The following is a 26,050-nucleotide window of genomic DNA, read 5'->3' as shown; positions in this document are numbered from 1 at the left end:
ACCCCGTGCTGTACCTGTCCTGGGAGTGTTTGATGGGGACAGTGTAGAGGGAGCTTTACTCTGTGTCCTGCCCCGTGCTGTACCTGTTCTGGGAGTCTTTGATGGGGACAGTGTAAAGGGAGCTTTACTCTGTATCTAACCCCGTGCTGTACCTGTCCTGGGAGTGTCTGATGGGGACAGTGTAGAGGGAGCTTTACTCTGTATCTAACCCCGTGCTGTCCCTGTCCTGGGAGTGTTTGATGGGGACAGTGTAGAGGGACCTTTACCCTGTATCTAACCCCGTGCTATACCTGTCCTGGGAGTGTTTGATAGGGACAGTGTAGATGGAGCTTTACTCTGTATCTACCCCGTGCTGTACCTGCCCTGGGAGTGTTTGATGGTGACGGTGTAGAGGGAGCTTTACTCTGTATCTAACCCCGTGCTGTACCTGTCCTGGGAGTGTTTGATGGGGACATTGTAGAAGGAGCTTTTCTCTGTATCGACCCCCGTGCTGTACCTGCACTGGGAGTGTTTGATGGGGCCGGTGTAGCGGGAGCTTTACTCTCTATCTATCCCCGTGCTGTACCTGTCCTGGGAGTGTTTGATGGGGACAGTGTAAAGGGAGCTTTACTTTGTATCTAACCCCGTGCTGTACCTGTCCTGGGAGTGTTTGATGGGGACAGTGTAGAGAGAACTTTACACTGTATCTAACGCCGTGCTGTACCTGTTCTGAGAGTGTTTGATGGGGACGGTGTCGAGGGAGCTTTACTCCGTATCTAACCCCACGATGTACCTGTCTTGGGAGTGTTTGATGGGGACAGTGTAGTGGGAGCTTTACTCTGTATCTAACCCCTTGCTGTACCTGTCCTGGGAGTGTTTGATGGGGGCAGTGTAGATGGAGCTTTACTCTGTATCTAACCCCGTGCTGTACCTGTCCTGGGAGTGTTTGATGGGGACAGTGTAGACGGAGCTTTACCCTGTATCTTACCCTGTGCTGTACCTGTCCTGGGAGTGTTTGATGGGGACAGTGTAGAGGGAGCTTTACTCTGTATCTTACCCTGTGCTGTACCTGTCCTGGGAGTGTTTTATGGGGAGGGTGTAGAGGGAGCTTTACTCTGTATCTAACCCCATGATGTACCTATCTTGTGAGTGCTTAATGGGGACGGTGTAGAGAGAACATTACACTGTACCTAACCCCATGCTTTACGTGTCCTGGGCGTGTTTTTTTGGGACAGTGTAGACAGTGCTTAACTCCGCATCTAACCCCGTGCTGTACCTGTCCTGGGAGTGTTTAATGGGGACAGTGTAGAGCGAGCTTTACTCTGTAACTAACCCCGTGCTGTACCTGTCCTGGGAGTGTTTGATGGGGACAGTGTAGAGGCAGCTTTACTCTGTATCTAACCCCGTGCTGTACCTGTCCTGGGAGTGTTTGATGGGGACGCTGTAGAGGGAGCTTTACTCTGTATCTAACCCCATGCTGTACCTGTCCTGGGAGTGTTTGATGGGGACAGTGTAGAGGGAGCTTTACTCTGTACCTAACCCCGTGCTGTACCTGCCCTGGGAGTGTTTGATGAGGACGGTGTAGAGGGAGCTTTACCCTGTATCTAACACCGTGCTGTACCTGTCGTGGGAGTGTATGATGGGGACGGTGTAGAGGGAGCATTACCCTGTATCTAACACCGTGCTGTACCTGTCCTGGGAGTGTTTGATGGGGACAGTGTAGAGGGAGCTTTACTCTGTATCTAACCCCGTGCTGTACCTGTCCTGGGAGTGTTTGATGGGGACGGTGTAGAGGGAGCTTTACTCTGTATCTAATCCCGAGCTGTACCTGGCCTGGGAGTGTTTGATGGGGACGGTGTAGAGGGAGCTTTACTCTGTATCTATCCATGTGCTGTACCTGTCCTGGGAGTGTTTGATGGGGACAGTGTAGAGGGAGCTTTACTCTGTATCTAACCCCGTGCTGTACCTGTCCTGGGAGTGTTTGATGGGGACAGTGTAGAGGGAGCTTTACTCTGTATCTAACCTCGTGCTGTGCCTTTTCTGGGTGTGTTTGATGGGGACGGTGTGGAGGGAGCTTTACTCTGTATCTAACCCCGTGCTGTACCTGTCCTGGGAGTGTTTGATGGGGACAGTGTAGAGTGAGCTTTACTCTGTGTCCTGCCCAGTGCTGTACCTGTTCTGGGAGTCTTTGATGGGGACAGTGTAAAGGGAGCTTTACTCTGTATCTAACCCCGTGCTGTACCTGTCCTGGGAGTGTCTGATGGGGACAGTGTAGAGGGACCTTTACCCTGTATCTAACCCCGTGCTATACCTGTCCTGGGAGTGTTTGATAGGGACAGTGTAGATGGAGCTTTACTCTGTATCTACCCCGTGCTGTACCTGCCCTGGGAGTGTTTGATGGTGACGGTGTAGAGGGAGCTTTACTCTGTATCTAACCCCGTGCTGTACCTGTCCTGGGAGTGTTTGATGGGGACATTGTAGAAGGAGCTTTTCTCTGTATCGAACCCCGTGGTGTACCTGCACTGGGAGTGTTTGATGGGGACAGTGTAGAGGGTGCGTTACTCTGTATTTAACCCCGTGCTGTACCTGTCCTGGGAGTGTTTGAAGCGGTCAGTTTAGAGGGAGGTTTACTCTGTATCTAACCCCGTGCTGTACCTGTCCTGTGAGTGTTTGATGGGGACAGTGTAGAGGGAGCTTTACTCTGTATCTAACCCTGTGCTGTACCTGTCCTGAGAGTGTTTGATGGGGACGGTGTAGAAGGAACTTTAATCTGTATCTAACACCGTGCTGTACGTGTCCTGGGAGTGTTTGATGGGGACGGTGTAGAGAGAACTTTACACTGTATCTAACGCCGTGCTGTACCTGTTCTGAGAGTGTTTGATGGGGACGGTGTAGAGGGAGCTTTACTCCGTATCTAACCCCACGATGTACCTGTCTTGGGAGTGTTTGATGGGGACAGTGTGGGGAGAACTTTACACTGTATCTAACCCCGTGCTGTACCTGTCCTAGGAGTGTTTGATGGGGACAGTGTAGAGGGAGCTTTACTCTGTATCTAACCCCTTGCTGTACCTGTCCTGGGAGTGTTTGATGGGGGCAGTGTAGAGGGAGCTTTACTCTGTATCTAACCCCGTGCTGTACCTGTCCTGGGAGTGTTTGATGGGGACAGTGTAGACGGACCTTAAATCTATATCTAACCCTGTGCTGTACATGTCCTGGGAGTGTTTGATGGGGACTGTGTAGACCGAGCTTTACCCTGTATCTTACCCTGTGCTGTACCTGTCCTGGGAGTGTTTGATGGGGACAGTGTAGAGGGAGCTTTACTCTGTATCTAACCCCGTGCTGTACCTGTCGTGGGAGTGTTTGATGGGGACAGTGTAGAGGGAGCTTTACCCTGTATCTAACCCCGTGCTGTACCTGTCCTGGGAGTGTTTGATGGGGACAGTGTAGAGGGAGCTTTACTCTGTATCTAACCCCGTGCTGTACCTGTCCTGGGAGTGTTTGATGGGGACGGTGTAGAGGGAGCTTTACTCTATATCTAACCCCGTGCTGTACCTGTCCTGGGAGTGTTTGATGGGGACAGTGTAGAGGGAGCTTTACTCTGTATCTACGCCTTGTTCAGAGTTTGGGATCTTCCTGCCCTGTGTGTGTGAATCTCTGGATTGCCCATTAAGTGGTTCAGATGTGAAGCCTCCGCTGCCGCCTGCATCTATTTAACTTCCTCCTCTTTTCCCTTCCTCCTGCCTGTTCGACCTGCGGCGGTTGCCATGGAAGCGCCCACAGCCTCCCGGAGCTAGGCCCGAGGCCTCAAGCTGCCAAGTCGATGCCGCGAGAGGGCCCGGCCTGCGAGACCTACGCCGTGGTGGGGCGGCCGAAGTCGGGAGCGGGGCCGGTGCTGGTGCCCCCCAAGGCCTCCCCTCCCCCCGCCCGGCCGGCGGCGGGCTGCGAGTACGAGAACCTGGACCAGGCCGGGGAGCCCGCCCGCGATGCGCTGCTGTACAGCACGGTGATCGTCAAGGCCGCGCCGCGCCGGCCCAGGCAGCACGGCCACCCGGAGGCCTCGCCGAAGGCCAAGGAACCACACGGCTCCCCGCCGGCCAACTCCTACGCCGCAATCGCCTTCGGACAAGCCTGCCCGGACCCCCGAGGCTCACCGTCACCGGCCACCGGCAGCGGTGAGATGATCCTGAGCGCACTGCATTTACATAGCACCGTCAACATGGCTCAAACACCAGCCTTCAAGCGGAGCGTAGACCAGGCCGATTTCGACCCCCGAGCCGCGTGCAGAGATTTTACGGACAAAAGCTCGGTCAAAGAGGTCGGCTTTTCAGGGGCGTTTAAAGGAGGTAGAGAGAGGGAGAGAGAGGGGGAGGCGGAGAGTTTGAGGGAGGGAATTCCAGAGCTCAGGGCCCCCCAGGCAACTGAAGACACGGCCGCCAATGGCGGAGCGATGGGAATCGGGGGATGCTCGAGAGGCCGGAATTGGAGGAGCGCAGAGATCTCAGAGGGTTGTAGGAGGTTACAGGGATAGGGAGGGTTGTAGGGGCTGGAGGAAGTTACAGAGATAGGGAGGGTTGTAGGGGCTGCAGGAGGTTACAGAGATAGGGAGGGTTGTAGGGGCTGGAGGAGGTTACTGAGATAGGGAGGGTTGTAGGGGCTGGAGGAGGTTACAGAGATAGGGAGGGTTGTAGGGGCTGGAGGAGGTTACAGAGTTATGGAGGGTTGTAGGGGCTGGAGGAGGTTACAGAGATAGGGAGGGGTGTAGGGGACTGGAGGAGGTTACAGAGATAGGGAGGGTTGTAGGGGCTGGAGGAGGTTACAGAGATCGGGAGGGTTGTATAGGGCTGGAGGGTGTTACAGAGATAGGGAGGGTTGTAGGGGAGGAGGAGTTTACAGATATAGGGAGGGTTGTAGGGGCTGGAGGAGGTTACAGAGATAGGGAGGGTTGTAGGGGCTGGAGGAGGTTACAGAGATAGGGAGGGCTGTAGGGGCTGGAGGAGGTTACAGAGATAGGGAGGGTTGTAGGGGCTGGAGGATGTTACAGAGAGAGGGAGGGTTGTAGCGGAGGAGGAGTTTACAGATATAGGGAGGGTTGTAGGGGCTGGAGGAGGTTACAGAGATAGGGAGGGTTGTAGGGTCTGGAGGAGGTTACAGAGATAGGGAGGGGTGTAGGGGGCTGGACGAGTTTACAGATATTGGGAGGGTTGTAGGGGCTGGAGGAGTTTACAGAGATAGGGAGGGTTGTAGGGGCTGGAGGAGGTTACAGAGATAGGGAGGGTTGTAGGGGCTGGAGGAGGTTACAGATAGGGAGGGTTGTAGGGGCTGGAGGAGGTTACAGAGATAGGGAGGGGTGTAGGGGACTGGAGGAGGTTACAGAGATAGGGAGGGTTGTAGGGGCTGGAGGAGGTTACAGAGATAGGGAGGGGTGTAGGGGCTGGAGGGGGTTACAGAGATAGGGAGGGTTGTAGGGGCTGGAGGAGGTTACAGAGATAGGGAGGGTTGTAGGGGCTGGAGGAGGATACAGAGATAGGGAGGGGTGTAGGGTCTGGAGGAGGTTACAGAAATAGGGAGGGTTGTAGAGGCTGGAGGAGGTTACAGAGATAGGGAGGGTTGTAGGGGCTGGAGGAGGTTACAGAGATAGGGAGGGTTGTATAGGGCTGGAGGGTGTTACAGAGATAGGGAGGGTTGTAGGGGAGGAGGAGTTTACAGATATAGGGAGGGTTGTAGGGGCTGGAGGAGGTTACAGAGATAGGGAGGGTTGTAGGGGCTGGAGGAGGTTACAGAGATAGGGAGGGCTGTAGGGGCTGGAGGAGGTTACAGAGATAGGGAGGGTTGTAGGGGCTGGAGGATGTTACAGAGAGAGGGAGGGTTGTAGGGGAGGAGGAGTTTACAGATATAGGGAGGGTTGTAGGGGCTGGAGGAGGTTACAGAGATAGGGAGGGTTGTAGGGTCTGGAGGAGGTTACAGAGATAGGGAGGGGTGTAGGGGGCTGGAGGAGTTTACAGATATTGGGAGGGTTGTAGGGGCTGGAGGAGTTTACAGAGATAGGGAGGGTTGTAGGGGCTGGAGGAGGTTACAGAGATAGGGAGGGTTGTAGGGGCTGGAGGAGGTTACAGATAGGGAGGGTTGTAGGGGCTGGAGGAGGTTACAGAGATAGGGAGGGGTGTAGGGGACTGGAGGAGGTTACAGAGATAGGGAGGGTTGTAGGGGCTGGAGGAGGTTACAGAGATAGGGAGGGGTGTAGGGGCTGGAGGGGGTTACAGAGATAGGGAGGGTTGTAGGGGCTGGAGGAGGTTACAGAGATAGGGAGGGTTGTAGGGGCTGGAGGAGGATACAGAGATAGGGAGGGGTGTAGGGTCTGGAGGAGGTTACAGAAATAGGGAGGGTTGTAGAGGCTGGAGGAGGTTACAGAGATAGGGAGGGTTGTAGGGGCTGGAGGCGTTTACAGAGATAGGGAGGGGTGTAGGAGCTGGAGGAGGTTACAGAGATAGGGAGGGTTGTAGCGGCTGGAGGAGGTTACAGATATAGGGAGGGGTGTAGGGGCTGGAGGAGGTTATATAGATATGGAGGGTTGTAGTGGCTGGAGGAGATTACAGAGATAGGGAGGGTTATAGGGGCTGGAGGTGGTTACAGAGATAGGGAGGGGTGTAGGGGCTGGAGGAGGTTATATAGATATGGAGGGTTGTAGTGGCTGGAGGAGGTTATATAGATATGGAGGGTTGTAGTGGCTGGAGGAGATTACAGAGATAGGGAGGGTTATAGGGGCTGGAGGTGGTTACAGAGATAGGGAGTGTTGTAGGGGCTGGAGGAGGTTATATAGATATGGAGGGTTGTAGTGGCTGGAGGAGATTACAGAGATAGGGAGGGGGTGTAGAGTCTGGAGGAGGTTACAGAGATAGGGAGGGTTGTAGGGGCTGGAGGAGGTTACAGAGATAGGGAGGGTTGTAGGGGCTGGAGGAGGTTACAGAGATAGGGAGGGTTGTAGGGGCTGGAGGAGGTTACAGAGATAGGGAGGGTTGTAGGGGCTGGAGGAGATTACAGAGATAGGGAGGGTTTTGGGGGCTGGAGGTGGTTACAAAGATAGGGAGGGTTAGAAACAGAGAAAATAGGAGCAGGAGTAGGCCATTCTGCCCTTCAAGCCTGCTGCCCCATTCAATATGATCCTGGCTGATCCTCTATCTCAATGCCGTACCCCTGCTCTCTCCCCCAGACCCCTTGATGCCTTAGGAGTCCAGAAATCTATCCATTTGCTTCTTAACTATATTCAGTGACTTGGCCTCCACAGGTCCTGTCGGGGAGAATCCCACAGGTTCACCACCCTCTGAGTGAAGGAATGTCTCCTCATCTCAGCCCTAAATGGTCTACCCCCTATCCTGAGACTGAGACCCCTTGTTCTAGACCCACCCCCCACTCAGCTCGAGGAAATATCATCCCTGCATCCAGTCTGTCCATCCCTGTCGGAGTTTTAGACGTTTCAATGAGATTCCCTCTCATTCTTCTAAACTCCAGTGAATACAGGGCCTAGTCAGCCCAATCTCTCCTCATACGACAATCCTGCCAACCCAGGAGTCAGTCTGGTGAACCCTCACTGCAGTCCCTCTATGGCAAGTACATCCTTTCTTAGGTAAGGAGACCAAAACTGCACACAATACTCCAGATGTGGTCTCACCAAGGCCCTGTCCAGCTGCAGTAAGACATCCTTGCTCCTGTACTCAAGTCCTCTTGCAATGAAGGCCAACATACCATTTGCCTTCCTAACTGCACCTACATGCTTGCTTTCAGTGACTGGTGTACATGGACACCCAGGTCCCTTTATACACCAACATTTCCCAATCTATCACCATTTAAATAATACTCGGCCATTCTGTTTTTCCTACCAAAGTGGATAACTTCACACTTATCCACGGTTATACTGCATCTCCCATGTATTTGCCCACTCACTCAACCTGTCTAAATCGCCTTGAAGCCTCTTAACACCCCCCTCATCGCTCACATTCCCACCTAGTTTTGTGTCATCAGCAAATTTGGAAATGTTACATTTGGTTCCCGCAAATCATTGATCTACATTGTGAATAACTGGGGCCCAGACACTGATCCCTGCGGGTACCCAACTAGTCACCGCCTCCCACTCCGACAAAGACCCAACTTATCCCGACTCTCCGTTTCCTGTCTGCTAACCAATTCTCAGTCCATGCCGAAATATTACCCCCAATCCCGTGGACTTGAACTTTTACACACTAACCTCTTCTGTGGGACTTTATGGAAAGTTTTCCGAAAATCCAAATACACCACATCCACCGGTTCCCCCTTATCTATCCTGCTAGTTACACCCTCAGAAATACTCCAGTGGGTTTATCAAACACGATTTCCCTTCATAAACCCATGTTGACCTTGTCTAATCCGTTGGTATTTTCTAAGTGTCCTCTTATCACATCCTTTCTAACAAACTCTACCAGTTGCCCTACTCCTGATGTTAGGCTAAACGGTCTGTAATTCTCCCTCCCTCCTGTTTTAAATAGTGGGGTCACATTTGTCACCCTCCAATCTGCCGGGACTGTCCCAGAATTGACAGAATTTTGGAAGGTGACAACCAAACGCATCCATTATTTCTATGGCCACCTCCTTTAGTACTCTGGGATGTAGATTATTGGGCCCTGGGGATTTATCAGCTCTCAGTCCCATTAATTTCTCCAGCACTAGCTTCATACAGGGCTATAGAGAGAGAGAACAGGGCAGTGGGATTAGTTTGGGATTGATACAGGGCTATGGGGAGAGAACAGGGCAGTGGGATTAGTTTGGGGATTGATACAGGGCTAGGGGGAGAGAGCGGGGCAGTGGGATTAGTTTGGGGATTGATACAGGGCTAGGGGGAGAGAGCGGGGCAGTGGGATTAGTTTGGGGACTGATACAGGGCTATGGGGAGAGAGCGGGGCAGTGGGATTAGTTTGGGGATTGATACAAGGCTATGGGGAGAGAGTTGGGCAGTGGGATTAGTTTGGGGATTGATACAGGGGTAGGGGGAGAGAGCGGGGCAGTGGGATTAGTTTGGGGACTGATACAGGGCTATGGGGAGAGAGCGGGGCAGTGGGATTAGTTTGGGGATTGATACAGGGCTATGGGGAGAAAGTTGGGCAGTGGGATTAGTTTGGGGATTGATACAGGGTTATGGGGAGAGAGCGGGGCAGTGGGATTAGTTTGGGATTGATACAGGGCTATGGGGAGAGAGCGGGGCAGTGGGATTAGTTTGGGGATTGATACAGGGCTATGGGGAGAGAGTGGGACAGTGGGATTAGTTTGGGGATTGATACAGGGCTATGGGGAGAGAGTGGGGCAGTGGGATTAGTTTGGGGATTGATACAGGGCTATGGGGAGAGGGTGGGGCAGTGGGATTAGTTTGGGGATTGATACAGGGCTATGGGGAGAGAGCGGGGCAGTGGATAGGGTTTGGGTTTATATTAACCCACACACAGCCAGAACCTGTCTTACTGCCCTCTCCCTCGCACCACATCACATCTTTCAGACTGGCCAAAATACAAAACACTTCACAAGACCATGATGTCTGTTCACAGTTATGGCGCAATGTCAATTTTGTGCAGAGTGTAACCGACCAAAGTTCAGAGGAAGAGATAATCACTCAGTGATAAAAAAAATAAATATATAAAAACAAAAAACTGCGGATGCTGGAAATCCAAAACAGAAACAGAAATACCTGGAAAAACTCAGCAGGTCTGGCAGCATTGGCGGAGAAGAGACCCTTCAACAGAACTAAGTAAAAATAGGAAAGGGGTGAAATAGAAGCTGATAATGTGATGTGATAATTAAGAGTGGATAGCAAGACAAGCAAGGTCCACGCGGTCTATCTGTAACTCTTTCGAGTTATCAACAGATCGCATGTAACTCTTTCGAGTACATTCACAGTTCTTGGTTTCCGGGAGTGGGACATGAACCCACAACCCTCTGGTTCAAAGGCGAGGGTGCTATGTACTGAGCCACAGCTGACACCTCTCGGGCTATCTGTACCTTGCTTGTCCTGCTCTCCACCCTTAATTAACACATTCTTTTAGATAATATCACCACCTTCAACACCTCTTTGTTCTTTTGTCTGTGACATATTTTGGTTATCTCCTCCTATCACTGCTTGCTTGTCCCAACAACCTCCCCCCACCCTCTTAAACCAGCTTATATTTCACCCCTTTCCTATTTTTACTTAGTTCTGTTGAAGGGTCATGAGGACTCGAAACGTCAACTCTTTTCTTCTCCACCGATGCTGCCAGACCTGCTGAGTTTTTGCAGGTATTTCTGTATCACTCAGTGATGTTTGACATCTGATGGGTAAATTTTGGCTGCAGGTCAGAGGGAACAGCTTCACCCCACCCCTCCTCCCACCATATCCTCCCCTGTCTACCAGTAGCAAGCACGGGATATCTCATTTCCAAATGAAACGGCAGACATTGCGGCGCTCCCTCAGCGCTGACCCTCCGACAGTGCGGCGCTCCCTCAGCACTGATCCTCCGACAGTACGGCGCTCCCTCAGCGCTGACCCTCCGACAGTGCGGCACTCCCTCAGCACTGACCCTCCGACATTGCGGCGCTCCCTCAGCACTGATCCTCCGACAGTACGGCGCTCCCTCAGCGCTGACCCTCCGACAGTGCGGCGCTCCCTCAGCACTGACCCTCCGACAGTGCGGCGCTCCCTCAGCGCTGACCCTCCGATAGTGCGGCGCTCCCTCAGCACTGACCCTCCAACAGCGCGGTGCTCCCTCAGCACTGACCCTCCGACAGTGCGGCGCTCCCTCAGCACTGACCCTCCGACAGCGCGGTGCTCCCTCAGCGCTGACCCTCCGACAGTGCGGTGCTCCCTCAGTACTGACCCTCCGACAGTGCGGCGCTCCCTCAGCACTGACCCTCCGACAGTGCGGCGCTCCCTCAGCACTGACCCTCCCACAGTGCGGCGCTCCCTCAGCGCTGACCCTCCCACAGTGCGGCGCTCCCTCAGCGCTGACCCTCCGACAGTGCGGCGCTCCCTCAGCACTGACCCTCCGACAGTGCGGCGCTCCCTCAGCACTGACCCTCCCACAGTGCGGCGCTCCCTCAGCGCTGACCCTCCCACAGTGCGGCGCTCCCTCAGCACTGACCCTCCGACAGTGCGGCGCTCCCTCAGCACTGACACTCCCACAGTGCGGCGCTCCCTCAGCGCTGACCCTCCCACAGTGCGGCGCCCCCTCAGCGCTGACCCTCTGACAGTGCGGCGCTCCCTCTTTACTTCTGTGTGTGTGAGGGACCCTGAGCGCGATGTCAGGAACAGTGGGGGGGGATGGGATATTCTGAGATTTAATGACTGGTTGATTTCCATTTACAGATGTGGCCAGTGAATACTGGGCTCCTTCACTCCCTAAGCGGACAGCTGACTCCTACGTTGTACTGGACGCTGGTAAGGGAATCCCACTCTCCCCCTGACCACTGAGTCACCCCCATTGTGCAGCTCCCCTCCCCCTACCCCATGGCTACCCTGGCCAATGACCCTCCCCCTCTCCGTCACCCTGGCCAATGACCCTCCCCCTCTCCGTCACCCTGGCCAATGACCCTCCCCCTCTCCGTCACCCTGGCCAATGACCCTGCCCCTCTCCGTCACCCTGGCCAATGACCCTCCCCCTCTCCGTCACCCTGGCCAATGACCCTCCCCCTCTCCGTCACCCTGGCCAATGACCCTCCCCCTCTCCGGTCACCCTGGGCGATGCCCCTCCCCCTCTCCCCATTGCCCTGGGCGATGCCCCTCCCCTTCACCCCATTGCCCTGTGCGATGCCCCTCCCCCTCTCCGTCACCCTGGGCGATGCCCCTCCCCTTCACCGGTCACCCTGTGCGATGCCCCTCCCCCTCTCCGTCACCCTGGGCGATGCCCCTCCCCTTCACCCCATTGCCCTGTGCGATGCCCCTCCCCCTCTCCGTCACCCTGGGCGATGCCCCTCCCCTTCACCGGTCACCCAGGGCGATGCCCCTCCCCCTCACCAGTCGCCCTGGGCGATGCCCTCCCCCTTACCCTCGGCGATGCCCCTCCTCCTGTTCGGTCACACTGGGCATTGCCCCTCCCCCTCTCCGGTCACCCTGGGCGATGCCCCTCCCGCTCTCCCCATTGCCCTGGGCGATGCCCCTCCCCTTCACCGGTCACCCTGGGCGATGCCCCTCCCCTTCACCGGTCACCCTGGGCGTTGCCCCTCCCCCTCACCAGTCACCCTGGGCGATGCCCCTCCCCCTCTCCGTCACCCTGGGCGATGCCCCTCCCCCTCACCAGTCACCCTGGGCGATGCCCCTCCCCCTCTCCCTGTCACCCTGGGCGATGCCCCTCCCCCTCTCCGTCACCCTGGGCTATGCCCCTCCCCCTCACCAGTCACCCTTGGCGATGCCCCTCCCCCTCACCAGTCACCCTGGGCGATGCCCCTCCCCCTCTCCCTGTCACCCTGAGTGATGCCCCTCCCCCTCTCCGTCACCCTGGGCTATGCCCCTCCCCCTCACAAGTCACCCTGGGCGATGCCCCTCCCCCTCACCAGTCACCCTGGGCGATGCCCCTCCCCCTCTCCGGTCACCCTGAGTGATGCCCCTCCCCCTCTCCGGTCACCCTGGGCGATGCCCCTCCCCCTCTCCCCATAGCCCTGGGCTATGCCCCTCCCCCTCACAAGTCACCCTGGGCGATGCCCCTCCCCCTCACCAGTCACCCTGGGCGATGCCCCTCCCCCTCTTCGGTCACCCTGGGCGATGCCCCTCCCCCTCTTCGGTCACCCTGGGCGATGCCCCTCCCCCGCTCCCCATTGCCCTGGGCGATGCCCCTCCCCCTCTCCAGTCACCCTGGGCGATGCCCCTCCCCCTCTCCGGTCACCCTGGGTGATGCCCCTCCCCCTCTCCGGTTACCCTGGGTGATGCCCCTCCCCCTCCCCCCATTGCCCTGGGCGATGCCCCTCCGCCTCTCAGGTTACCCTGGGTGATGCCCCTCCCCCTCTCCGGTCACCCTGAGTGATGCCCCTCCCCCTCTCCGGTCACCCTGGGCGATGCCCCTCCCCCTCTCCCCATTGCCTAGGGCGATGCCCCTCCCCCTCTCCCCATTGCCCTGGTCGATGCCCCTCCCCGTTGCCCGGGGCGATGTTGCTCCTGGATACTCGGCTGCCTCTGAACTGAGCCGGTGAACAGCCAGATATTCGACCGTGGGGTGCATCAGTAGCACAGTCGATCCCGCCCCACTATCCCGGAGCTGGGGCCCTCGGGAATTCTCTCCTGGCTCTTTGCTAACCTGCCGCCCGATTTCCCCCCACCCCCTCCCCACCCCCCACCAATCCTCGCTCCCCTCCCCCACTCGGACCTTCGAACCCAGATAAAGTTTTAACGCTCTCTCTCTCTTCCCCCCCCTCCCTCTCTCTGTCTCTCTCTCTCCCAGATGAGTCGGAGGCCTCTTCATATTCCTCCAGCCATGAAAACAACAGAAGATCCAGCAATCTGATCAACGCCTTCAAAATGGTCAGTGTCACGACCCTGCGCGAGGCTGGGGTCAGGGGTCAGCATCCGGAGGCTAGGGGGTCAGTGTCCAATGGTCAGAGGTCAGGGAGGGAGGTGGGTGTCAAGGAGGGAGGGGTCAGTGTCAGGGATCAGGGCGTGAGAGGTCAGGGTCAACTCTGGGTCGATGCGGTCACTCTGGGTCTGAGTCATTCCGGGATGATGCGGTCACTCTGGGATGATGTGGTCACTCTGGGATGATGTGGTCACTCTGGGTCAGGGTCACTCTGGGATGATGTCACTCTGGATTATGGCCACTCTGGGATGATGCAGTCACTCTGGAATGATGCGGTCACTCTTGGATGATGCGGTCACTCTGGGTCAGGGCCATTCTAGGATGATGCGGTCACTCTGGGTCAGGGTCACTCTGGGATGATGCGGTCACTCTGGGTCAGGGTCACTCTGGGATGATGCGGTCACTCTGGGTCAGGGTCACTCTGGGATGATGCGGTCACTCTGGGATGCTGCAGTCACTCTGGGATGCTGCGGTCACTCTGGGATGCTGCGGTCACTCTGGGTCAGGGTCACTCCGGGTCAGGGTCACTCCGGAACTAAGCGGTACTATGGCATGGTACGGTCACTGTGGGACGATGCAGTCACCCCGGGTCAGTATTGTCCCTCTGAGCCGATGTGGTCACCCTGGGTCGATGCGGTCACTCTGGGATGAAGCAGTCAATCTAGAACGAAGCAGTCACTCTGGGACAATGTGATCACACTGAGTCTGGATCACTCCAGGACAAAGTGTTAACCTGGCACAATACGCTCACCCTGGGACGATGCAGTCAGCCTGGGTCGGTGTGATCCTTCTGGGTTGTGGTCAGTCTGGGTTGATGTGCTCACTCCCAAAGCCTGTCCACCATCTACAAGGCACAAGTCAGGAGTGTGATGGGACACTCCCCACTTGCCTGGATGAGTGCGGCTCCCACAACACTCGAGAAGCTCGACACCATCCAGGACAAAGCAGCCCCGCTCGATCGGCACCCCATCCACAAACATTCACTCCCTCCACCCACCGACGCACAGGGGCAGCAGTGTGTGTACCATCTACAAGATGCACTGCAGCAACTCGCCAAGGCTCCTTCGACAGCGCCGCCCAAACCCACCACCTCTACCACCTAGAAGGACAAGGGCAGCAGACACATGGGGAAACACCACCACCTGCAAGTTCCCCCTCCGAGCCCCTCACCATCCCGACTTGGAAATATATCGGCCGTTCCTTCACTGTCGCCGGGTCAAAATCCTGGAACTCCCTCCCTAACAGCACGGTGGGTGTACCTACACCAGACGGGGACTGCAGAGGCTCACCCACCACCTTCTCAAGGGGGGCAATTAGGGATGGGCAATAAATGCTGGGCCCGGCCAGCGACCCCCCTCACACCCCGTGAACGAATAAAAAAACCTCTCCGGATCCGTGCGGTCACTCCGGGACCGTGCGGTCACTCCGGGACCGTGCGGTCACTCCGGGCCACTCGCTCGCAGGAGGTGAGTTTTATTTAGTTTTTGTTTTTAAGTTTAGTTTGTCGATTTAAAAGGTCGATTTCCTCTTCTTCACCGCAGGGACTTCCGGGGAACGCGGCGAGAAATGGTAAGAAAATGGGACGGACTGGGGCCTAGCGAGATAGGCCTCAGGCCTGAGGGGGTAGGCCCTGGGCCGGACGGTGGGTGTGTTGGGGGGCGGGGTGGTCAGTGTTTGTCCTGTGTCTCCCTCTGTGTGTTACTCCCCCTCTCTCTCTCTCTCTCTGGCCTTCATTTGAACTCAATCCACTAGTTTCACCTAAGGTATTATGTTTTCATCTAAGGTAGGGGATTGCGTGTCCGAACAGTTGCTATTCATTGTAGCTTCTTCAGTCCAACTTCTATCTCCAGGCAGAGTACTACTAGTCACCCGGTGCCCCATTACACCACCGCGTGGGTGGTACCACATACGAACAAGGAGCTAGAGTAGGCCATTCAGCCCCTCGAGCCTGCCCCGCCATTTAATAAGCTGACCTGATCGTAACCTGAAATGTGCGTCCCACCTCCCCCGATAACCTATCACCCCCACCCACCTTGTTAATCAAGAATCCATCCACCTCGGCCTTAAAAATATTCAAAGGCTCTGCTCCCACCGCCACTTGAGGGAGAGGGTCCCAGAGACTCTCGATCCCCTGAGAGAAATCATTTCTCCCCGTCTCCGTCTTCAATGGGCAACCCCCTTATCTTTAAACTGTGACCCCTCCTCTCTCGTTCTACATTCTCCCACAAGAGGAAACATCCTCTCCACATCCACCTTGTCCAAGATTCCTCAGGATCTTAAAGGTTTCGATCAAGTCGCCTCTCACTCTTCTAAACTCCAAGCGGATACAAGCCTAACCTGTCCAACCTTTCCTCATCAGACAACCCACCCATTCCAGGTATTAGTCTGGTGAACCTTCCCTGAACTGCTTCCAACGCATTTACATCCTCCCTCCAATAAGGAGACCAGTACTGTAGTTCTCCAGATGTGGACACACTAGTCTATAACTGAAGCAAAACCTCACTACTTCTGTATTCAATTCCCCTCACAATAAACCATAACATTTTGTTAGCTTTCCTAATAACTTGCTGTACCTGCATACGAACCTTTTGTGATTCATGCGCTACGACACCCAGATCCCTCTGCATCTCAGAGCTAACACCCTAATACTACACCTCCCCCATACTCCCAAGTCTCTATCTAAATATATTTGCATTAATGTTTCCGCGCACTCACACTCTCACACAATCTCTCAGACTCACTCACTCTCTCTCACACACACACAATCTCACACTCACACTCTCACACAATCTCTCAGACTCACTCACTCTCTCTCTCACACACACAATCTCACACTCACACTCTCACACAATCTCTCAGACTCACTCACTCTCTCTCTCACACACACAATCTCACACTCACACTCTCACACAATCTCTCAGACTCACTCACTCTCTCTCACACACACACAATCTCACACTCACACTCTCACACAATCTCTCAGACTCACTCACTCTCTCTCTCTCACACACAATCTCACACTCACACTCTCCCACACTCTCACTCATACACTCACTCATACACTCTCTCTCACACACACAATCTCACACACACACTCTCCCACACTCTCACTCATACACTCACTCATACACTCTCTCACACACACACAATCTCACACTCACACTCTCACACTATCTCTCAGACTCACTCACTCTCTCTCTCACACACACAATCTCACACACACACTCTCACACAATCTCTCACTCACTCACTCTCTCTCACACACACACAATCTCACACTCACACTCTCACACAATCTCTCAGACTCACTCACTCTCTCTCTCTCACACACAATCTCACACTCACACTCTCCCACACTCTCACTCATACACTCACTCATACACTCTCTCTCACACACACAATCTCACACACACACTCTCCCACACTCTCACTCATACACTCACTCATACACTCTCTCACACACACACAATCTCACACTCACACTCTCACACAATCTCTCAGACTCACTCACTCTCTCTCTCACACACACAATCTCACACACACACTCTCACACAATCTCTCACTCACTCACTCTCTCTCTCACACACACAATCTCACACTCACACTCAATCTCTCAGACTCACTCACTCTCTCTCACACACACACAATCTCACACTCACACTCTCACACAATCTCTCAGACTCACTCACTCTCACACACACACAATCTCACACACTCTCACACAATCTCACTCATACACTCACTCATACACTCTCTCTCTCACACACAATCTCACACACACTCTCCCACACTCTCACTCATACACTCACTCATACACTCTCTCTCACACACACAATCTCACACACACACTCTCCCACACTCTCACTCATACACTCACTCATACACTCTCTCTCACACAACACACACACACCCTCTCTCACACACAATCTCTCTCTCCCTCTCTCACTCACACACACACACGCACTCTCTCTCTCACACACTCACCCTCTCTCTCTCACACACACACTCTCACGCACTCTTTCACGCACACACTCTCTCACACATTCTCTCTCTCACTGTCACACACACACACACACACTCTCACACACTCTCACACACTCTCACACTCTCTCTCACACACACTCTCTCACACTCTCTCTCACACTCTCTCTCACACACTCTCTCACACTCTCTCTCACACTCTCTCTCACACACTCTCTCACACACACTCTCTCACACTCTCTCTCACACTCTCTCTCACACACTCTCTCTCACACTCACACACACACACTCTCTCACACACACACTCTCTCACACACACACTCTCTCGCACACTCTCGCGCACTCTCTCTCTCGCGCACTCTCTCTCTCGCGCACTCTCTCACACAAACACTCTCGCACTCTCTCTCTCGCGCACTCTCTCTCTCGCGCACTCTCTCTCTCGCGCACTCTCTCTCTCGCGCACTCTCTCTCTCGCGCACTCTCTCTCTCGCGCACTCTCTCTCTCACGCACTCTCTCTCTCGTGCACTCTCTCGCGCACTCTCTCACACACACACTCTCTCGCACTCTCTCTCTCTCGCACTCTCTCTCTCTCGCACTCTCTCTCTCTCGCACTCTCTCTCTCTCGCACTCTCTCTCTCGCGCACTCTCTCTCTCGCGCACTCTCTCGCGCACTCTCTCTCTCGCGCACTCTCTCTCTCGCGCACTCCCTCTCTCGCGCACGCACTCACACGCACTCACACACGCACTCACACACTCTCACTCTCTCTCACACACACGCACTCTTTCACAATCTCTCTCTCCCTCACGTACACAAACACACGGACTCTCACGCACTCTCACGCACTCTCATGCACTCTCATGCACCCTCACACACCCTCACGCAACCTCTCAGACTCTCTCACTCACTCTCTCTCTCTCACACACACACACACACTCTCACACACTCACTCTCACTCAATCTCACACACACACACAGTCACATACTCTCACATGCACACTCACACGATCTCTCTCACGCACACACTCTCGCGCGCGTGCACACACACTCACTCACTCATCCCTCAAAAAAATAAAATAAAATAGAAGAATTCTGCCATAAGGTTAAAAGTCTATGGTTCAAGGGAAGAGGATAGATCATGGAGTCCTTGAGATAGTGTTCGGGTTATACCGTCGGTCTCTCAGCGCTGGTCTGGGAAACAATCGATGACTCTTGGACTACTTTTCGGGGGGACTCGAGGAAAACTTGCAGTCGCTCTATTTCAGAACGTAGAGCGACTTTGGAGCAACTTCCGCTCGCTTTTTTGCTTCGGGACGGGGTCTGGAGCTTCAGCAGCTGCTGTCTCCTCTACTCAAGCAGTTGGTCCTTCTCGTATTCTCCCCAAAGCAACACCAGCGCACCGGCTTTTTAAACACCGCTTTCCAGGCACGGGTTTTATCTCAAAGCCATAAACCACCGTGTGGCTCGTTTTGTGAACAGTCCGACGGGCGGGGAGGGGGTCAAGAGGTTTCCAGCTCCTTTAAAACCGCTTCATTACCCGTTCTTGTAAAATGCTGTATTTCCCAGGAACAGCGGCAACAGGAGTCCTCACATTAACCCTTTAAGGGCCAGTGCCTTTTATTAAAAAAAACACACACACACAAATGAAGATGAGCCCTTTCCCGGTGATTAAAGCTTTTGTATTTGACACGTATTTGATCCATTTCTTCCCCCCCCACCTTCTCAGCCGTACTTTTCCTTATCGGCGGCCGGGGTGACGCGGGTTTATCCCCGTGCGCCTAATGTGTTCCCTTTCCACCCTCCCCACCCCCAACAAGTTGAACGCTGGTGCTTTTGAACCATTTTGCCCGCCGTGCCTTTGCATTTCGAGCGATGACTTCCCCCCGCCACCCCACCCCCTCTCTGGCTCCTGAAGTCTTGAGAGAGAGAGGGAGGATCCGGGATCCTGAGACGCTTCTCTGAAGCCAGCCGCCCTTTGCCGGACGTTCGGTCAACTCTTGTCTTTTCCCCCTTTTCCCAGTTGTACGTTGGCTTTTCCGCAGATTTGGCCAGTCCCCCGAGCTTCTGCTCTCACTTCCCTTCGGCTTTCCCCTGACCTCGGCTTTATCTCCTTTTCAATTCCTCATCGACCGGTTTCGATTCCACCAGCACTGACATTTCTCCCTCGAGCTGTAATATCTCCTGCAACTGGGCAACCTTATTCTACAGAGTCACAGAATCGCACAGCGCAGAAGAGGCCCTTCGGCCCATCGAGTCTGCACCGACACCGTGAGAAACACCTGACCCTACCTACCCTAACCCCATTGACCAGCACTTGGCCCATAAGACATAGGAGCAGAAATTGGGCCATTCGGCCCATCGAGTCTGCTCCGCCATTCAATCATGGCTGATCAGTTTCTCGACCCCATTCTCCCGCCTTCTCCCCGTAACCTTTGATCCCCTTACCCATCAAGAACCTATCTATCTCGGTCTTAAATACACTCAATGACCCGGCCTCCACAGCCTTCTGTGGCAATGAATTCCATAGATTCACCCACTCTCTCTGACTAAAGAAGTTTCCCCTCATCTCTGTTCTAAAAGGTCTTCCCTTTACTCTGAGGCTGTGCCCTCGGGTCCTAGTCTCTCCTACTAATGGAAACATCTTCCCCCACGTCCACTCTATCCATAGCTTTGAATGTTATGACGTGCCAAGTGCTCATCCAGGTACTTTTTAAAGGGTGTGAGGCTAACCCACCTCCACCACCCTCCCAGGCAGCGCATTCCAGACCCTCACCACCCTCTTTTTCCTCACATCCCCCCTAAACCTCCTGCCCCTCACCTTGAACTTATGTCCCCTCGTGACTGACCCTTCAACTAAGGGGGAACAGCTGCTCCTTATCCACCCTGTCCATGCCCCTCATAATCTTGTACACCTCGATCAGGTCGCCCCTCAGTCTTCTCTGCTCCAACGAAAACAACCCAAGTCTATCCAACCTCTCTTCATAACTTAAATGTTTCATCCCAGGCAACATCCTGGTGAATCTCCTCTGCACCCCCTCCAGTGTAATCACATCCTTCCTATAATGTGGCGACCAGAACTGCACACAGTACTCCAGCTGTGGCCTCACCAAGGGTCTATACAACTCCAACATGACCTCCCTACTTTTGTAATCTATGCCTCGATTGATAAAGGCAAGTATCCCATGTGCCTTTTTCACCACCCCACTAACATGCCCCTCTGCCTTCAGAGATCTATGGACACACACGCCAAGGTCCCTTTGTTCCTTATTTGTCTTATGAGGAAAGGTTGGACAGACCAGGCTTGTATCCGCTGGAGTTTCGAAGACTAAGAGGCGGCTTGATTGAAACCTATTAAGATCCTGAGGGGCCTTGACAGGGTGGATGTGGAGAGGACGTTTCCCCTTGTGGGGGGAATCTAGGACTAGGGGGTCTTGGCTGATGAGATCACCTCTCGTTCTTCGAGACTCTCGAGAATACAAGCCCGGTTTCCCTGATCTCTCTTCATAGGGCAGTCCCTGCCATCAAGTCTGGTGAACTTTTGCTGCGCTCCCTCCATGGCAATAATGTCCTTTCTTAAGGCAAGGGGACCAAAACTGCGCTCAGTACTCCAGGTGCGGCCTAACCAAGGCTCCATACAATTGGAGCAAGACTTCGCCACTCCTATACTCAAAGTCTCTTGCGACAAAGGTTAACACACGGTGAGCCTTATCAACGCCCGCCGCACCTGCATATTAGCCTTCAGTGGCCTATTGACCGAGGACACCCAGGTCGTTTGGCACGTCCACACTTATCAAACCTCTCACCTTTGCAGACGGACTTCAGATTGGCTGACCACCTGCATCGCCTTCTCCAAAGTGCGGTCCTAACTTTGGAAAGCCGTGGGAACCCTCGAACCCAGGGGGGCCCTGGAGGCTCGAGCCCCTGAGTCTGTTCGAAGCAGAGGCTGACAGATTTCCAGGTGCCAGTGATGTCGCGGGTTACGCGATGGCGTTGAGGTAGAAGAGCTCGAGGGGCCGAATGGCCTGTGCCTCTGTTCCTAAGTCTTCTTTCACTTAAGCCAGTCAGAAAGGGTGTCGTCAGTGACCCCAACTGCTACAGGGTCTCGTATAGGCTCAAACTTAAGATCACCATATTCACAGCCTTCAGCCAAGTGGGATAAATCATTGACAAAGGTGTCCACAGGTTCTCCAGGCTTTTCATCTCTTTAATTAAACTTTTCTCTTTACGAAATGTTGTTAAAATACCTGTCAAAGAATTTTATGACCTCTTTAAACTTACAAGCTGATTTACTGACACCTTATCGGGTTATCAAGTCATCAGCAATTGGACCAACTGAGTACAATAATGTATTAACCTGTTCCGTCTTATTTAACCCTGATGCAATCCCATACCTTAAAAACACCCCCCTCCCCCACGACATCAGCGTCTGGCCCGGCCCGGCCCCTTCCATCTGCCCAAATCATTCCCGGCACGGTAAATTTTGCACCTGTCGCTGTTTTCAGCTCACGAGAGGGGTTGCTTCAAGGTTTCAATACGGTGCCGCGAGGTGATGTCCCCGACGGGGTTACTGAGCCATTTTTAAAACTTTTCAAGCCTTTTTCCAAACTTGCTTACCCCCGTTCGATCGTCATTAGGTCCTTTGATTTCGGTTTTTTTGATCAGGATTGGTAACCGACCCCCACCCCCGAGCTATGGTGGAGCCTCTCTTGAGCTGGGCAGTCTATTTCTTCTCTGCCTCTTGGCCTCCACATCCGTTGCGGAGATTTTCCTGGTGATTTCCTTGGTGCGTTTTCTCAGGTCAGGCTGCAATTTTCCTCCTTTTTTGTTTTCGGAGATTTCAGGGTCCTTCACCTGCTGCCACCATGTTGCACATTGTTGTCTGAGATAAGAGGGTTCAGGGGTTTGTATGTCTGGGCAGTAACTATTTATTACAGCACGCAACTATGTACATGTACACAACACAGACAAATTCTCCAGTCCTAGCCACGAGCTATCTCCATTCCGACTTCTACCACACTAACCCCACTCGCCGCGTCGCTCTCCTTACATCACCATGTGGGCGGTACTAACCCCTTCCGTTCTGAACACACTAATACCACAGTTTGAGACATGGCCGGTTAGCTCAATGGAGAGGGCAAGGGTTAATATCTCCCCCACAGGCCTCATAGCAGCTGACCTCACCCAAACAATGAGGCCGCTCTGCCCGTCTACCCGTCTCTCTGCCTGCCCGTCTGTCCCCGCGCTCTCTCCCTCTTTCTCCACTCTGCCCTCCCCCCGTCTGTCCCTCTCTGCCCCCCCCGTCTATCTGTCTCTCTCTTCCCATCTTTCTCTCTCTCTCTCCCCCTGTCTGTCTCTCTCTCTCTCTCTCTCCCCCTGTCTGTCTGTCTCTCTGTCCCCCTGTCTGTCTGTCTCTCTCTCCCCCTGTCTGTCTGTCTCTCTCTCCCCCTGTCTGTCTGTCTCTCTCTCCCCCTGTCTGTCTCTCTCTCCCCCTGTCTGTCTGTCTCTCTCTCCCCCTGTCTGTCTCTCTCTCTCTCTCCCTGTCTGTCTCTCTCTCCCTGTCTGTCTCTCTCTCTGTCTCTCTCTCTCTCTCTCTCTCTTTCTCTCTCTCTCTCTCTCCCTGTCTGCCTCTCCCCCTCTCTCACTGCCTCTCTCCCTCTGTATCTCTCTCCATTTTCCTCTTTCTCTCTCCCTCTGCCTTAGTCCCTCTCCCTGTCTCCATTACTCTGTCTCTCTCTCTCTCGCTGTCTCTCTCTCTCTCCCTCTCTCTCTCTCTCGCTGTCTCTCTCTCTCTCTTACTCTCTCACCATCTCTCGCTCCGTCCCTGTGTCTTCTCTCCTTGTCTTTCTCACTCTCTTCCTCTCCCTCTCTCTCTGTTGTTTTCTCTCTCTCTCACTCTCTATCCCTGTCACTCTCTCTCTCTCTTTCTCTCTGCCAATGTCCCTCTCTTCCCTGTCTGCCCTTCACTCCTCCTGTATGCCCTTCTCTCCCTCCACCTCTCTCTCTCTCTCTGTCTCTCTCTCTCTCTCTCTCTCCATGTCTCTCACACTCTCTCCGTCTCCCTCAGCTTCCGTTGCTACAGACGATAGTTATGAAGATGTTTCTGGCGCCTCTTCTGTCGTCTCCGGATTCAGCACATCCAATGGACTCGGTAAGAGTGTGGTGGTACTAACCAACCCCCACCCCTCCCTCCCCCCCTCCACCCTCCCCCTCCCTCCCCTCCTCCCCCTCACCCCCCTCCTCCCCCCTCCTCCCCCTCTACCCCCTCCTCCCCTCTCCCCCCCCTCCTCCCCCTCCTCCCCCTCTCCCCCCTCCTCCCCCTCTCCCCCCTCCTCCCCCTCTCCCCCCTCCTCCCCCTCCTCCCCCTCCTCCCCCTCTCCCCCCTCCTCCCCCTCCTCCCCCTCTACCCCCTCCTCCCCCTCTCCCCCCTCCTCCCCCTCCTCCCCCTCTCCCCCTCCCCCCCTCCTCCCCCTCCTCCCCCCTCCTCCCCCTCCTCCCCCTCTCCCCCCTCCTCCCCCTCTCCCCCCTCCTCCCCCTCCTCCCCCTCTCCCCCCTCCTCCCCCTCCTCCCCCTCTACCCCCTCTCCCCCTCTCCCCCCTCTCCCCCCTCCTCCCCCCTCTCCCCCCTCCTCCCCCTCTCCCCCCTCCTCCCCCTCCTCCCCCTCACCCCCTCTCCCCCCTCCTCCCCCTCCTCCCCCTCCTCCCCCCTCTCCCCCCTCTCCCCCTCCTCCCCCTCCTCCCCCCTCTCCCCCTCTCCCCCCTCTCCCCCTCCTCCCCCCTCCTCCCTCTCCCCCCTCCCCCCCTCCTCCCCCTCCCCCCCTCCTCCCCCTCCTCCCCCTCCTCCCCCTCCTCCCCCTCCTCCCCCTCCTCACCCCTCTCCCCCCTCCTCCCCTCTCCCCCTCTCCCCCCTCCTCCCCCTCCTCCCCCTCCTCCCCCCTCTCCCCCCTCTCCCCCCTCCTCCCCCTCTCCTCCCCCCTCTCCCCCCTCCTCCCCCTCTCCCCCCTCTCCCCCCTCCTCCCCCTCCTCCCCCTCCTCCCCCTCTCCCCCCTCCTCCCCCTCCTCCCCCTCCTCACCCCTCTCCCCCCTCCCCCTCCTCCCCCTCTCCCCCCTCCTCCCCCTCCTCCCCCTCCTCCCCCCTCTCCCCCCTCTCCCCCCTCCTCCCCCTCTCCTCCCCCCTCTCCCCCCTCCTCCCCCTCTCCCCCCTCTCCCCCCTCCTCCCCCTCCTCCCCCCTCTCCCCCCTCCTCCCCCTCCTCCCCCTCCTCCCCCCTCTCCCCCCTCCTCCCCCTCCTCCCCCTCCTCCCCCCTCTCCCCCCTCCTCCCCCTCCTCCCCCTCTCCCCCCTCTCCCCCCTCTCCCCTCTCCTCCCCCTCCTCCCCCTCCTCCCCCCTCTCCCCCCTCCTCCCCCTCTCCCCCCTCTCCCCCCTCCTCCCCCTCCTCCCCCCTCTCCCCCCTCTCCCCCCTCCTCCCCCTCCTCCCCCTCCTCCCCTCCTCCCCTCCTCCCCCCCCTCCCCCCTCTCCCCCCTCTCCCCCCTCTCCCCCCTCCTCCCCCTCCCTCTCCCCCTCCCCCTCTCTCCCCCTCCCTCTCTCCCCCTCCCTCTCTCCCCCTCCCTCTCTCCCCCTCCCTCTCTCCCCCTCCCTCTCCCCCCTCCCTCTCTCCCCCTCCCCCTCCCCCCCTCCCTCTCCCTCTCCCCCTCCCCCTCCCCCTCTCTCCCCCTCTCCCCCCCCTCCCTCTCCCCCCCTCCCTCTCTCCCCCTCCCTCTCTCCCCCCTCCCTCTCTCCCCCTCCCTCTCTCCCCCTCCCTCTCTCCCCCTCCCCCTCTCTCCCCCCTCCCCCTCTCTCCCCCTCCCCCTCTCTCTCTCCCTCCCTCTCCTCTCTCCCTCCCTCTCTCTATCCATCTCTCCCCAAGTTCCCTCTCTCTAACGGTTTCCTGTTTTCCCGACAGGTTTTAATTCCCGGGTCTCCAAGCCGAAGGGGCCTCGGCCTTGCCCTGAGGCCTGGGCTCTGTATGGGCAGTGAGGGCGAACGTGAACCCAGGCTCCAGGCCGAGATGGTCAGAGGCCGAAAGCGAGAACATGATGTCACGATGGGGGCTCTGCAATTGTGGGGGTGGGATAGGGGGGCGGGTGTTGGGGGAGAATGTTTTTAATCAATTGTGCACTTCAAGGTTAAGCAGTAAAGGATTAACCAGCAACCTGGCTTATGTGTGTCTGAGAATGTGTGTGTGTCTCTGAGTGTGTATGAGTGTGGCTCTGTGTCTCTGTGTCTGTCTCTGTGTGTGTGTGTATGTCTGTGTGTCTGTGAGTGTGTGTGTCTGTGAGTGAGTGTGTGTGTCTGTGAGTGAGTGTGTGTGTCTGTGAGTGAGTGTGTGTGTCTGTGTGTGTCTGTGAGTGAGTGTGTGTGTGAGTGAGTGTGTGTGTCTGTGAGTGAGTGTGTGTCTGTGAGTGAGTGTGTGTCTGTGAGTGAGTGTGTGTGTCTGTGAGTGAGTGTGTGTCTGTGAGTGAGTGTGTGTGTCTGTGAGTGAGTGTGTGTGTCTGTGAGTGAG

General features: G+C 55.7%; 1 protein-coding gene across 2 annotated transcripts; it reads left to right on the top strand.

Annotated features, from left to right (window-relative positions):
- Positions 1-3,754: 3,754 nt before the first annotated feature.
- LOC144677789 (uncharacterized) lies at positions 3,755-25,697 on the top strand. Of its 2 annotated transcripts, XM_078537813.1 has the most exons (6): positions 3,755-4,151; positions 11,336-11,407; positions 13,401-13,480; positions 15,074-15,101; positions 23,577-23,660; positions 25,451-25,697. In XM_078537813.1, exons 1-6 carry the CDS (start codon positions 3,800-3,802, stop codon positions 25,522-25,524), a joined length of 690 nt encoding a protein of 229 aa, XP_078393939.1. In that variant the 5' UTR covers positions 3,755-3,799; the 3' UTR covers positions 25,525-25,697. The 2 variants fall into 2 exon arrangements, with proteins under 2 accessions (XP_078393939.1, XP_078393938.1); XM_078537812.1 differs by lacking the exon at positions 15,074-15,101.
- Positions 25,698-26,050: the final 353 nt, after the last annotated feature.

This window comes from Cetorhinus maximus, unplaced genomic scaffold (assembly GCF_964194155.1).
Source record: "Cetorhinus maximus unplaced genomic scaffold, sCetMax3.hap1.1 HAP1_SCAFFOLD_3071, whole genome shotgun sequence".
In the NCBI taxonomy this organism is placed as follows: Eukaryota; Metazoa; Chordata; class Chondrichthyes; order Lamniformes; family Cetorhinidae; genus Cetorhinus; species Cetorhinus maximus.
This window is presented reverse-complemented; position numbering and strand designations above follow the sequence as displayed.

Excerpts from the sequence above, each read along its gene's own strand:
- LOC144677789 (XM_078537812.1), top strand. The coding sequence starts at position 3,800 with ATGCCGCGAGAGGGCCCGGCCTGCGAGACCTACGCCGTGGTGGGGCGG. Across the intron at positions 13,481-23,576 it reads TGATCAACGCCTTCAAAATG|CTTCCGTTGCTACAGACGAT; the intron begins GTCAGTGTCACG and ends CGTCTCCCTCAG. Across the intron at positions 23,661-25,450 it reads CAGCACATCCAATGGACTCG|GTTTTAATTCCCGGGTCTCC; the intron begins GTAAGAGTGTGG and ends TTTTCCCGACAG.